This window comes from Camelus ferus, chromosome 12 (genome assembly GCF_009834535.1).
Source record: "Camelus ferus isolate YT-003-E chromosome 12, BCGSAC_Cfer_1.0, whole genome shotgun sequence".
NCBI classification, from domain to species: Eukaryota; Metazoa; Chordata; class Mammalia; order Artiodactyla; family Camelidae; genus Camelus; species Camelus ferus.
This window is the reverse complement of record NC_045707.1, coordinates 32489823-32504354: the sequence shown is the minus strand read 5'-3', so window position 1 is coordinate 32504354 and position 14532 is coordinate 32489823. Positions and strand designations below refer to the sequence as shown.

At 42.2% G+C, this 14532-nt stretch overlaps 1 protein-coding gene across 4 annotated transcripts in view; it reads right to left on the bottom strand.

Annotated features, from left to right (window-relative positions):
• The window catches only part of TBC1D30 (TBC1 domain family member 30), a 69711-nt gene that overhangs the window by 20913 nt on the left and 34266 nt on the right, over positions 1–14532 (bottom strand). For 2 of the 4 annotated variants that reach the window (XM_032493334.1, XM_032493335.1), the window contains exons 3-7: positions 10615–10676; positions 10013–10078; positions 8616–8741; positions 6710–6895; positions 1289–1457 (exon numbers count right to left, since the gene is read on the bottom strand). In XM_032493334.1, the coding sequence (XP_032349225.1) occupies positions 1289–1457; positions 6710–6895; positions 8616–8741; positions 10013–10078; positions 10615–10676 (609 nt within the window). Of the gene's footprint in view, positions 1–1288; positions 1458–6709; positions 6896–8615; positions 8742–10012; positions 10079–10614; positions 10677–14041; positions 14363–14532 lie in introns of those variants that run through there. The other 2 variants (XM_032493336.1, XM_032493338.1) reach the window with 2 other exon arrangements.

The following is a 14532-nucleotide window of genomic DNA, read 5'->3' as shown; positions in this document are numbered from 1 at the left end:
AATTCACTTAAACAACAACAACAACAACAAAAAAAAACACAGAATCTCCTCCCACTTCCTATGATCGCAGAAGCATATATTTTAATTTAATATAAAAATTTAGATATTTGGACTAAGCTTCCCTCCAAATTACAGTCAGAAGGTGCATTTCCCAAGGAAAAACAAAAAGAGATCCGTTCTCCCGCCCTCATTTGCTTCCTTCTTACCTATGAACAAAGGAATATTGTTGTTCAGAGACTAGACCCTGAGGTCACCACTTAGGCAAGTTCAGGGTGTTTGGGGGAAATGCGGAGCCCAGCACAGTGTGTCTGACACTGGGACAGGCAAGTTTGGTCTCTTTGGAAGCTTTATGAAACCCCTACTGGTGCACAATTATATTGCATGGCCAAATTAAATAAGATTATTCAAATGATTTAAAAGGAAATGCTTAGAGACACTCAGGTGTCACTAAAATTTCTAGTGTATTTTAATCACAGACTAGGACCTCACATTCCTGTCATATTTTCTCAGATTTGAATGCATGGGTAAGGAAACATAGCAAACTTCCGACTATTCTATTTCTGGTCTCCTAAGCACAGCCAGGGAAGTATAAGCAGTGGGTATAATGACAGCTACGAGCTCGGGTCCTCGGGAAAGCTGGATGCTGCCCGCCCGATGATGGAGACAGAGCTAGGTGCAGAGCCGTCTCCATCGCCGCCCCACTCAACCCAGGCCCTTCCCTCAGGGCTCAGATTCTACCTGGTGGTCCAGAGGAGCCCTTCGCCAGCAAGAACTGGCCCACGCATCTCAAGTAAATTTAAATACCTTTCACGTGAATGAACAAAAGGGGCATTAAACACCTCAGTCCTGCTTTTACATGCTGTAACTTTATGAAATTACATACTCCACTCTCCATAACCTCAGTGGTTCAGGCGAAACCACCGTTTGTGCTAAATTGTACCTGTAGCTCAGTTTTAAAGAACTCCTATAGTTTTGGTGCCAACTTAGGGCAGCTTAACTAGATGGCAAGACATGGATACCATTCTTCACCTAGAGTACAACATATAGTTGTTGATCTGGTAAAGCATTAGGTTGTCAACTGACTTCTAGTTAAGTTCAACATGTGACCCTATGTTTTTTGTTTTTAGTTCTGTTTTGGTTCTCTAGAAATCAGTTTCACCGCACCAAACCCTCACCAACAGAACTATCTGAAAACATGTATTTCCAGTCAAGGCTCAGGCTCACAAGTACAGTGGGGTCAGAGAAGTAAACTGCTTTCAAAGGTGAAACAATATGGAGCCCTCACTACCTCCACTCTCCTTGTTTGCCGTTTTCTGAAGAGTATCCAGGTGCTGAGACAATTCAGGGAGCTTCAGTCTCAACAGGTCTCGGAAGACAGCCATATCCACAGACAGCGCCCGGAGACTGTTGGCAAAATAGCTTTCAGGAAGTACCTTATCGATAAGGTAAATCATAATCTGAAGAAAAAGATAAAGAACAAGACTGCTTCATAAAAATCAGTATCCTGACATGTCCTCGATAGAGGGAACGTGTCCAAGTAGGCAAAATGCAATTTAGCCAAAGTGCGCTATCCTTCACGTGTGTCGGCACCAACCGTTCTGGATTCTCAAGGCTCCTCTCTACCCCAGGGGAGGAGCGGCAGCATAACTGTCTAAGTCACTGAGACCCGAAATCTGCCGCTGTCTCCAATTTCTAGACGGGCCACTAGACCTGAGGTCCTCCCGCACGGTTCTGCTGGGTCACTGCTCTGACAGCACACCCCTCAGCCTCACTCCGAGAAGCAGTGGAGCGCCTGCCACCTCAGCAGCCAGCAGGAACGTCAACACGGGCTCCCGGACGTCAGCACAGTTTTACAACCTTAATCTGAAAACCGGGAGCCGGCCCATTATGAAACACCCCGATGGCCGCCGGTCTCAAGATTCACTGACCATCAACCTGGGGCATTCGGACAGCTGCTGCTGGTGTCTTGTCCACTTTCCTCTCCTGGGAGAGTGCGACAAGGTGTTGTTTGAGCAGATGGTACTTTTAAAACCTGGATTTCTTTTGCGAGATTGTCTCACAAGTTCTCCAAGTGACTATTTTCATTCTGACTTTTCTATTTGTGGTATTTTTTCTAAGATGTCAAAAACCATGAGAATGATCCAGCAAAACACGTCTGGGCTCTATATGTCAGTCTCTGGTCCTTTCCTTATCGGCTTGCGTGCTCTGCTTATGCTCTCCTCCCTAGAAGGCCCGCTCACTCCCCAGTGCACAGGAAAAGCAAAATTAAGAACAAAATCATAGCTGGCCCTATAAGTTGGTGAAGACATGGCTGTCTCGTATTTTGACTTTCAGCATATCACAAAATACTATTTTCCCCCAAAATTCCCTCTCATATCTGCCAAGGGACCATTTTCCCCTCATCCTGAGCTTGTAATTCCTACTTTGAGGATCATAGTTTTGACAAAGTCGATAAGGGTGGGGACCCACTCTCAAGAAGGCCCCCCAGAGACCTTTGTTACAGGACTGAACAGGCCCAGGGAGCCACCTTAGCCTTCTCATGTGGGGATGAATTTACCAGGTAAATGTACCATCACCCTGGAGATAAGAGCTTAGCAATAAAAGGAGCATATTCAACCTGCGTGGAGGGAGGAAGTCCCGGAGAGACCAGGCCAGCTGAGGGGGAGAGCAGGTGTTCAGCACAACAGAGGGCCCTGGAAGGGACCTTGCACTCTACGGGTAAGGAGAAGAGGGAGTCATGGGATCACGAAGGCAACATTTAAAGGCAGCAGTCTCTTACTGCACTTTCCTCTAGAATAAGCTACACAGTACTGAGAAAGATGCTTAGGTTTTTCTAACGAGATTACCATCCCCCCAAATTACATGAAAACAAGAAAAAAATCCAATTATCACCGTAATTCTTGTGACACAGTGAAATTCTCTCTCCAAAAGCATCTCAAAGTCTGACGTAAGACGTAAGAGCCAGTTATGTCTATGTCAGCTACGTCACTCCACCTACTGCTGTATTTCCAAGACCAAACATTAGATCTTAAAAAAAAACAAAACAGGATATATAATGGCAATAGAACAGTCTCTTCAACAAATGGTGCTGAAACAACCATATACCCTCCACAAAAAGTAACTCAAAAGAGGTCATAGACCTAAATGTAAAAATGCAATACAATAAAACTCCTAGAAGATATCACAGCTTAGATGGTGACCTTGGGCGTGGGAATAACTTTGTAGATACAATACTTAAGGCACAATCCAGGAAAGAAAGACTTGGTAGGCTAGACTTCATTAAAATTAAAAACTGCTTTGTGAAAGACACTATCAAGAGAATAGAAGACAAGCCACAGACCGGGAGAAAATATTTGAAAAGACACATCTGATAAAGGACTAGCGCCCAAAATGTACAGAGAACTCTTAAAACTCAAATAAGAAAACAAGGAGGGGAGGGTATAGCTCAAGTGGTAGAGCACATGCTTAGCATGCACGAGCTCCTGAGTTCAATCCTCAGTCCCTTCTCTAAAAATAAATAAATAAACCTAATTACTCATCCCCCCAAAAAGTTTAAAAAAAAAACAAAAAACACACACACAATAAGAAAACAAACAACCTGATTAACAAAGACCAAAGACCTTAACAGATACCACACCAAAGAAAATATACAGACGGCAAATTAGCTATGAAAAGATGCTCCACGTCATAGTCATCAGAGAAATTCAAATTAAAACAGCAATGAGATACCACCACACACTTACTACAATGGCCAAACTCTGGAATGCTGACATCACCAAATGCTGGCAAGGATGTGGAGCAATAAGAACTCTCAGATTTTGCTGGGAGGAATGCAAAACAGTATGGTCACTCTGGAAGACAATTTGCCTTTTTTCTGTTTTGTTTTTTACAAAACTAAATACACTCTTACCATAGAATCCAGCAACTGGACTCCTTGGTATTTGGCCAAAGGAGTCGGAAACTTACATGCACACAAAAACCTGCACGTGCATTTTTAAAGAAACCAATATACCCTCAGTAGGTCCAGACAATGCACTATTGTTCATCACTAAAAAGAATTAAATTATCAAGCCATGAAGAGACATGGAGACACCTTAAATGCATGTTACTAAGTGAAAGAAGTCAATCTGAAAAGGCTACATGCTGTATGAATCCAACCATATGACATTCTGGGAAAGGCAAAACTATGAAAGTAGTAAAAACATCAGTGGTTGAGGGGGTGATGAATAAGTAGAGAACAGAGGATTTTTAGGGCTATAAAAATACACTGTGTAATATTATAATGATGACTATATGTCATTATATATTCGTTCAAGCCCATAGAATGTACAACACCAAGAGTGAACCCTAGTGTAAACTATGGACTTTAGGTAATTACTGAGGTGTCAATGCAGGTTCATTGATTTTAACAAAGGTACCACTATGGTGAATGATGTTGATAATGAAGGAGACTGTCTGGGGTGGGCGGCGGGGGCGGGTATTGGAAAAATGTCTGTACCTTCCTCTCAGTTTTGCTGTGAACCTAAAACTGCTCTTAAAAAGTAAAGTATTTTTAAACATAATGGGGAAGCTTCAAATTTTAACAGTTTACAACAAAAGTTACTAAGAAAAAACAGTAAATGCAAAAAAGCAGGGAAAATGGTTTACCCATTTCTGATAAACCATTTGTTTCCCTAATAATTACAACTTGCAGAGGCCAAAATAGCTGCTGGAAAAACACTGACACCCAATACTTTCCTTTGCAACAGAAGTGTCTTCATGGACCCAACCTTCCTCTGCATATTAAATGTCTAACCACAAGATTGCTAAATAATGATGGTATCATTTCATCCCACAGAGTTCATTTTCTTAGAGGCAGAAATATAAATATTCAGTTTTTCTGCTCTGTCTAATCCATCTTTTTATGTGAATGTTTAGTTTCTCAAGTATCACTGAGACTTCATGACTTGACGGGCATGTATCTTCCCTTCCCCAAACCTCTCTACCCAACTCCCTCACCTGAAATGTTTATTCCAACTTTTCAAGTGAGTAAACAAAATTCCTTCTTAATAAAATACGTTTTAAGCTCATGTGTTTGATTTGTCACTGCCTACCCCCTCTGCCCCTGCCTATTTGATGAACAAGTGGCTTCAAAGCTGTTTCCTTAAATACATGAATGGGGAAAAGTGAGAGGGTGAATATAGATTTAGATCATGTCAGGCTGGATTGATAATTAATTCCACCATGATGTGTATAAAACCAGTAGGAAAATTTGTTTCTTTTTCCATATGACATTAGTGAGTGATTAAGAATATCACTAAGGTATTTGCCACAATCAAATACAGAATTGGGGGTTGGGGGGTCTTGCATACAAGGATTAAGTATTGATTTCACTCATCACAAAGCATTGTAGTAATCAACAGCAGTTCCAGGGTTCAGATATGAATTAGTAACCCCATAGTATCTCCAGCAAATGAAGAGTGGCCATCCTCTGCATCTGACATGCTTCATTTTTCATAAAGACTGCTTGTGGTGACTCACTGAGTCACATTCAGACCTCTAAGTTTAAATTCATAGTGTCCCACCTCAAAGTGTTTCCAGAATTTCTTTTTTCACTAGTAAAGACCCCATACATCAAAGATTAAAGGATTATAAATATAATTCACTTCCATAACATTTCTCCATGCATTCCCTTCCATCATAGACATTCACTCTCAGCCTACCTCCCCCATACCTCACCCCAGATATCAACTAGTAAAGCAACCTATTAAGAAGATCCAACCAGGTGGGAAGGGTACAGCTCAGTGGTAGAGTGCTTGCTTAGCATGCACAAAGTCCTGGGTTCAATCCCCAGTACCTCCATTAAGAAATAAATAAATAAACCTAATTACATCCCCACCACCAAAAAAAACCAAAAACAATTTTTTTGAATTGAAAAAAAAAAAAAAGAAGATCCAACCAGAATTAAGCATAACAAATAAAGCAGTTTAGAACATGGCCCCTCGTGATCCACACCTCCTGGTAGTCACACCCTTGTATAAGCCCTTCCCCTTAAATCTGGGCTGGACCTAGTGACTGGCTTCTAATAAATAAAGCATGGCAAAAATGATGGAATGTCACTCCTGCTATTAGACGGCAAATCTGTAATGTAACCTCTCCTGCTTTGCTGATTCACTTTTACTCTCTTGCTCACGCTGGGGGATGCCAGCCATCCTGCTGTGTAATGGAGAAGCCTAAATAGCAGATAACTAAAGAGGGCCTCTGGCCAATAGCCAGCAAGAAACTGAGGCCCTCACTCCGTCCAACAACCCTGGACTAAATGTTGCCGACAACCACATGAATGAACTTGGAAGTGAATGCTCTCTCCCTTCAATCGAGCCTTCAGATGAGACTAGAGCCCCAGCCAAGAGCTTGAATGCCTCAGTGATGTGACTCTGAGCCAGCTAAGCTGCGCCCAGATTCCTGACTCAAAGAAACTGTGAGGTAATATATGTTTGGTCTCTGAAGCGACTAATTTGCTATGCAGCACCGGATAATCAATACAATCAGTATTTAACTTGCTTTAAAAATATGATGCCTCATAAGTGAGACTAAAAACATAACCACTCTCCTCAAATCTGGCAGCTACAGGAATCTGTCATGTGGCTGGGCTTTAACCTGGGGACCTGGGGGAAATAGTATGCTGGGTCATTAGAAGTTTCAGTTGCCTTCTTCAGAGCCCGATACTCACTTTCAGAGCGTCCCCTTCGTTGCCTTCCACCACTTCCAGAATTAGAGCAGCCAGGATGTTAAAGCCTTGGCAGTACCCAACATTCTTGTTCCATCGGGCGTAGGCCAGCAGGACCCGCTTCAGCACAACCCTGTCCTGCTCAGCCTCCTGGCCGCAGTAAGAACTGCAGCCCGTGCGGTGAAGATCCTAAAATGAGAGGGAAGCAATATTTTTTAAAATAATTCCTTATGCTCTCTCCAAAAACAAAAAAACTTCAGTTATTTGCTATAGCAGTAACTAGAATCAGATTATCAACATGGATTTTAGTTTTCAAAAATGTATATGCAACTTGTACACATGGACCAAAGCTTTTTTTTCTTTTTTTCTTTTTTTTTGATTTTCTGATGTGCTGAGGCAATTTCAAGAGGAATTTCAGTCAGGCAAATTTTCTACCTAAAGTATTTCTGGAGTTAACACCAAACGGGACTAGGAATTAACAAAAATTATATTATAATTCTATATAAACTGACAGTTTATTTTAATAATACATCTCAAATAAAACAAGTCATTCCAACACACGTATGCTAGATGCTAACATTATTTCTTTCTACAAAAAAAAAAAAGATAAATAATATTTAGCTATGAAAACTCCAAATAGTATTAAGGAGCAAAAGAAAAGAATAAAAAAATGCAGACTGAACTGTTAAGAGACACAAAAATCATTCCGTCCAAGCTGTTTTAAAATTTTGTGCAAAAAAGGACAAAAACATTTTCTGTACTATAATATTTAATGAGGGCAAAATCTATAATTTAATTACCAAGTGGAGTCTATGACTTTCAGGAGCTGAATTCATTTTGCTGACTTATTATTCACTTTAGTAAGAAAATAAAAGAGTGTCTTAATAATATGATTGTTATAAAATGTGTATTGCCTTAATTCACAACTTAAACATAAAGAAAATATTTCAAACATGGACTACTTCATCTCTGAGAAACATACTGAAATTCTAAATAAATAACAGCTCAAATGCAGATAATGCAAAAGCTTTTCAAACAAACAATATAAAATTCTATATTTTCTTTTGGCATTTGTCTAAAACAGACCAAGTTAGATGAGAAAATAGCTCCTTTGTAGTTAGTACTTCCTCCTGAAAAAAATATGTTCCAATCTGCCAAAACATTAGCCATCTTCTGGTGGCCAAAATTTAGATGAAACAACTTCCCTTTTAAAACCTTAGCTGAGCATCACACGTAATGTACACACATAAAATAAAAAGCATGAGCTAGCGGCTTATTATGTAAGGGAATAATGATGTAAACAAATCAAAGCAGCATCCTTGGGTTTTGGCACCAGGCTCTCATCAACTGCAATAATCCAAGGCAGGTGAAACACAGCGACCTCCACAGCTGGCTTGAACAGTTGACTGTCTGATTTAAAGTAAACCCACCAGCTAATCTAACCACCTTCATAAACTGACAGTTAACAAATTATCAAAATCCTAATAAGAGCCTTATTATTCTAATATGAAATACACTTAACTTTAAATTTTTCTTGGTGACGTCTATGTAAAAACCCAGTTAAAAGCAGCAACCCATGCTGAAGAAAAAAAGGAATTTCAATCTCCTATCATGTGAGCAAGATAATAACTTAAATATAAATGGGAACACTTTCTTTTTACTGGCAACCTACAAAATTATGAAGACAAGACATCATCATGTTCCCGATTAAAAAGCCGTTAAATGATGAAATTAGGAAGCAGGAAATACACGGACGTCAAACCAAAAGGCTTATACAGCTCACAGCAGCTCAATAACAAAAAACAAACAACCCAATCAAACCATAAGGCTTGATCTTCTGTCCAGAAAACATCTGGCTCCTAGACTCTGCCTGCTAAGTCAGGACAAGAGACCAAATCCAGGGCATTACCTTGACTATCTGAATTCCCATTGAGTCATCATCAGGATTACTCCTTTCGTTGAAAGTGAAGCGCATGGTTTTGTCCCAGTCAATGGCTATACTGTGCAAATAATGATCGGCCAAGGTCAACCAAACCTGAAATATTAAAGAAGAAGAATGCTAAAGTAAAATACATAATTTCACCTTTTTTTATTAGGAAATAGTGATTGCATTCACCAAGAAAATGAGCACTTCTCCCAGACCAGATATGGCCCACATGTAGAAACCTCTAAGAACCTCGCTGAAATGATGCTGTACTAAGTTGCCCCAATTAGGGACTTTCATTTATTCTTTCAAGCAATATCTGTTGAGTTTTTACTATGTACCAAGCAATGATCAAGCCATTACAGATATTATTAAGAAAACAGAAAAGTCCTTCAGTTCATTGGAATAGCTACTTTATCTTGTACTTGGCTCTGTATAGCTCTCTGTGCTTGGGCAACAGCCACCTGGTCGTTTTCTACCCTTCTGGTAGCTCAGGTCAATCCTGAAATCATCACTGACATCCTTTACATTCAATCCAATAAAAATTCACGTCAACCTAGCCTTCAGAATATGTCAGAATCTCACCCCTCCTCCCCATCTCCACTACCACAACCCTGATCCATCTCTTGCCTGAATTAATGCAAGTCTTTTACTGGTTTCCTGCTGTTGTCCTTGTTCCTCATATTCTCAAGTTAGTAGCCAAAAGTGGTCCATTTAAAATATAAGTTGTTATTCCCCTGCTTAAAACTCCCCAGTGCTTCTCATCTCACACTGGGCAAAAGTCCTTCTATGGCTATAAGGTCCTACGTGATCTGCCATCCCCCTGAGGTCATCATATTACCTCTATGACCTTCTCTCCAAATGTTTTCCTCTTTGTTCACTGAGCTTCAGCCACCCTGGCCTCTTGCTTTATCCTTTATCTTGCATACTCTTGAGATGATCTCACCTGAGTGTTTCCTGTTTGGAGTGTTTTTCCAGCGGGTAGCGATGTGGCCAACTGTTCACCTCTTTAAGGGCCCTATTCAAATGTCACCATGCCATTTACAATGCTGCCTTTTTACCTCCATTCCCCTACACTCTCCTTATTCCTTCCTCTGCTTTATTTTTAGGCACATCATTTATCACTATCTGAAATACTTTATATTGTACTCACTGTAAACTCCATGAGGACAAAAATTTTGGTCTACTGGGTTTTTTCCCACTGCCACATCCCCAGTACCCCCAGAACAGTACCTGGCATAGAACAGATTGAATTAATGACTAATGAAGAGAGACCGATTTCAAATTACTAAATCTAGAATATCCTTTTTAACATTCCAGACACTTTAAAGAGGGATAGAGTGACAGTCCTTTAGTATTTGAGCCATCCAAATCCTCCTCACCTTTCTCCTCCATTCCTTTGGTATTCCTGTTGATAGTCTGGCAACTGCCTTGAGAGCATCATACCACTAGGAACAAAGAAGAAATATTGTCAAGGTGATAATACTGACCTGGTTAAGTACTTTTCAACTTTTTTTTGCATCTTGACATTTGTGGAGTATGATAAAATTTACACAGCACATTGGAGTAAACAGTCAGAGCTTCTTTCAGACAGATATGACTGGTCTGAGGGCTATGACGGCCCCAGGCTCTCCCACTTAGGTACCGTTAACACACCTGTGACGCACCTGCAGTACACACCCAAAGGTTGGGAAGCTCTGGTTCAGAAATCAAAACATGTATTATAGATTCAGAATAATAACATTTGGTTTTCTACATTTTTTCACACTTGCACCATTAATAAAAAGTGCAAAATTTTTCATTGCAAGTATAAACCCAGGCCACTTATAGCTTCATAAGTTATTGTACCTGCAATTTTAAAAACTGACTCCTATTCTTATGTATATCCAAGCATATGCTAGTTTTCCCACTTTGAGAATATAGCTCAGTGTACTCTGTAGATACCCAAAATATGGGTATTTTCAAAATTAAAAAAAAAAATTACCTGCTGAAAACCATTTTGACCTAAAGATGGCTCAAGAGTGAACTTCAGCTTTGTGTCAACTCCTAAAAGAAAAGAAAAAATTCATAAATGTTATTTGGGGAGCAAATAACATTAAAATAAAACTACAAATTTTCAAAAATAAAAGTAAAAGTTAACCTGACTCTGAGTCATCATAAAATTTTTAAAACATCTATTTTTACTAAATTGTAGTCAATTTTGTTAAAAGAAAAGGAATATTAAGTATTAAAATAGAAAAATATCCTGCAGCAATAGAATGGAGCTTGGTGTGTAAAGGAGTGTAGAAGGTTGCACTTGATAAGCTGCCTCCAGCTGCCCCAGACAATCTCCACCCCTTTCCTGGAGCCCTGATGACCTGCCTGCCTCCTAATCCTTAAAATTCCCTTACTCCCCTCCCTTTGGGGAGAAGGTACCATTAGAGCATGAGCTCCCCTCTCCATTCTCTGGTCATTGAATAAAAGCCTGTCTTACTTGGACACACACACACACAAAAAGCTTATCACACAGAATGGTGGTTCCACAGTTGTCTTTAGTAATGCAAAAATAAAAACAAACAAACAAAAAAAGACACCAAGGGCTTGGAGTTATACAGACCTCCATTCAACTTTGGTTCCTAGAATCAAGCAAATTTTTTAACCTGTCTCAGTCTCAATTCTTTATCCTTAAAATGAAGGTAATGTCTCAGTTAACTGTTGTGATGATTAACTGCAGTAAATCACCTAGCATAGTATAATTAATATTTATGAAACTTAGGAAAAGAATTCGCTACTTAGAGTTTGTTTTCTAGTACACTTTCTTGGACTAAGTCTTTGAAGGAAACTTAAGTGAAATATCAAAAGTTATAAAAATACTGTCATTGCCTTCCCAATTGTGGAATAATCCATTTTAACAATACTATTTGGAAATTTTCATATATTTTAAAATTCTGTCATATATTTATTCATTAAAGATGAGTTTATATATTTAATTATAGACTACAAGCTAAAATATAACTGAATTCTAATTCCAAGCTACCTACAACTTTAGATAAACTTCTTTGACTCAAATTCGAAATCTGAGTAATAAGTGAATAAACAGGAGAATATATAAAGACTATTTGCTATATTCATATTGGGCCTTTTTATTATTACTGAAGTGAAATTACATAAAAATTTTTACTCACTTAAATTCTATTAAAAATAGTATAATCAAATCTGAAAATGCTGTTTCTTCTACAACTTCAAAAATCAATGACATGACATTTTAAGTCACTTTTTGAAAAGACTAATTACTTAAAAGATCGAGTACCAAGATATACCAAACATTATCAATAGCATTCAGTTTTATAATTTGCAATTATCATTTATGAAGACACCTTTGCTTCTATGATGTTGAATGGCAGATTAGGCATACTGAAAACCTCTCCACAATTTCCACTACTTAAGGAGCATTGTTCAGAATTTGTAAAACTATAATAATAAAGTATACTTGTCTTTTTGAAAACATACATATGGAGTCAAGAAAATGGAAAGAGATGTGTCTGATTTGCCCGAGCCCGTGACAGTGCGCAGATGCCTTTCTTGGAGTCCGAGAAGAGTGCTGTGAATACAGGAGTTGGGTCCTAGGTTTCTAAAGTCAAACTGTGTGTCGTAGACAATCCAAGGCATCCAATCAATGCCCTGATAATTCTTTTCAGAGCTTCAGGGCCAAAACCATACTCTGCCTAGACAGATAAGATTTTCTTCTTCGAAGGTATATTAAGTACCCCCGGACGGATTCCCATCTCTCTCTGAGATGGTTTAAATGAAGTCCTGCCTCAGCTGCAGCGCAATGATACAATGACCACAAGAGTGCCTCCAGCTGGAGCGCATAATTTAAGACAATAAAACAGACCACTTTGTGAGGTTGCTGTCCAGACACGGGGTGCTGAATGGAGGAGCGTACAATCACGACGTTTGCTTTATTATAACAAAGACCAGGAAACCCGGCCCCACGCTGACTTTTTTTAACCGACCTAAAAGCCTCGGATTTCCCTGTGTGTATGACCGAATAGGCTCCCTTGACTTTTTCAGAGTACCTACTGGACATCATGCTGATCACCTTGCTGTGCTGAAACCCAGCTGGGGTTAGTCAAAACCACAACTATTTTCTCATGATCAAAAATGAGTCACAGGATTTAACTGGAATTGATCATTCGCCGCCTGCATGCGAAAGCTGAAATCAGGTCATTCCCAATTCTTTTCTTCTAACTGAATAAGGGAGAGGATAAGGTTTATGTTTCATCTGATAATCACCGGCTGTTCCGGGTTCAGAAATACGAAACACTTTTAACGTGGGAAGGAGATTTCTTTTTTTAAGGGCAAAGGAAGACTGTGAATACTACAGACAGCAACCAGACACTTCCTTGGGGAGAAAAACAAAGAAACCACGAGGTTTGGAAAAGCAGCGACGTGTTCCACCCTTTGGGGCTCAGTGCCTCGGCAGATTCTCTCCTGCAGCCTCAGGATAGCAGGTCCCCAAAGGCCCTGGGAGGCGGGGGTGGGGGGGACGAATCCGCCTGGAAGCCAGCTGGTGCTACTCTGGGGACAAGTGCGCGCTAAGCACAAACACGAGTACCGCCGGCTCCCTCTGCAGCCACCCCTAGCCAGAAAGCCTTATGCCCAGGGGCCGCGCCAGGGCTGGGCTCAAAAAAACCCGGGGAAGGATGCCAGGCAGTGGAGCAGGCGCGGAGTTATGCAGCCTGGAGAAGCAGGGATGGGTAAACAGGCTGAAAACAGAAAGGCCTAGCCTAGCACAGCCAAGAGCGGTCCCGATCTTTAACCACAGAAAGGATCTCTACTTTGCAGGAGTGATTCCTGCCTGCTTTCCACCTGAACGCTCAAGTGAGAGGCTCTAGGCGAGATGATCCCGGCACTCACGAAGCAGAGACCCTCAGGAAAAAGCACCCGGTTTTCCCTTCGCAGTCGCTGCCCTCTCCAACCCCAAGTATCAAACCTGTACTTTTCTCTGCCTCGTACACTACTTCCCTCAAGGTCTGGCTGCTGGTGAGCCCGGAGCACAGTTGTTTGCACGGTCTCTGATGCCCCCGGCAGCCGCCAGCACTTTCCCACCACACGGAGAAGGCCGAGCACACCGCTGGCCAGCAGCTCCCGGCACAAGCAGGGCTGGACCGCGCACAGACCGCCGGGTGCGGGCGCGCGGACAGCCGGTTCTCCGCGCCTTGGGAGGCCGCTCCCCACCAGCCCAGGCCTTGGTCCGCTCTCTTCCCTCCCAAGCCGACCCAGCCCTGCCTGCGCCCAGCCGCGGTACCCTGCACCAGGCGGCCCGCGGGCTCTCCTCGACCTAGGCAGAGTCCAGCTGAGGCAGAGGCACCAGCTCCGGGGGCGCCACGCTACTTTCCGGTGCCCCATCTGCCACCCCGGGTCCTCACCCGGCTCCAGGGTGCAGAGCAGCCGGGGCGCGGTCCGGGAAATGCAGCTGCGCTTCTTGAGCACATTGCTCAGGATGGTGCCCACGCCGCCGCCGCCGCCACCGCCACCGCCACCCTGCCGCTTCAGGCATCTCCCTCCGCGCCTCAGGGAGCCAGTCAGTTTGTCCTGCCGCATCCAAGAGCGTCCCGGGCTCCTGTGCGGCCGTCGTCCTCCTGGTTCCCCGCTGCCCTGCCGGCGTAGCGGCTTTGCGCGCTCCGGGCTTAGCGAGACCGCTTAGTCAAGGGTCCCTCGAGAGCAGAGAGGGTGCACCCGGCGCTGGAGGGTCGGGAGACCCTGAGGATCACCGCGGGAGCCGCCAAGCACGGGGCGGCAGGCAGGCATCTGCACTGCGGAGCCTGCAAGGCTGAGGCAGGAGAGGGCTTGGGGCGGGGAGGAGGGCGGGAGCAAGCGAGCGCGGGAGATGGAGGCGGCGCTCCCGCCCCCAATCCCG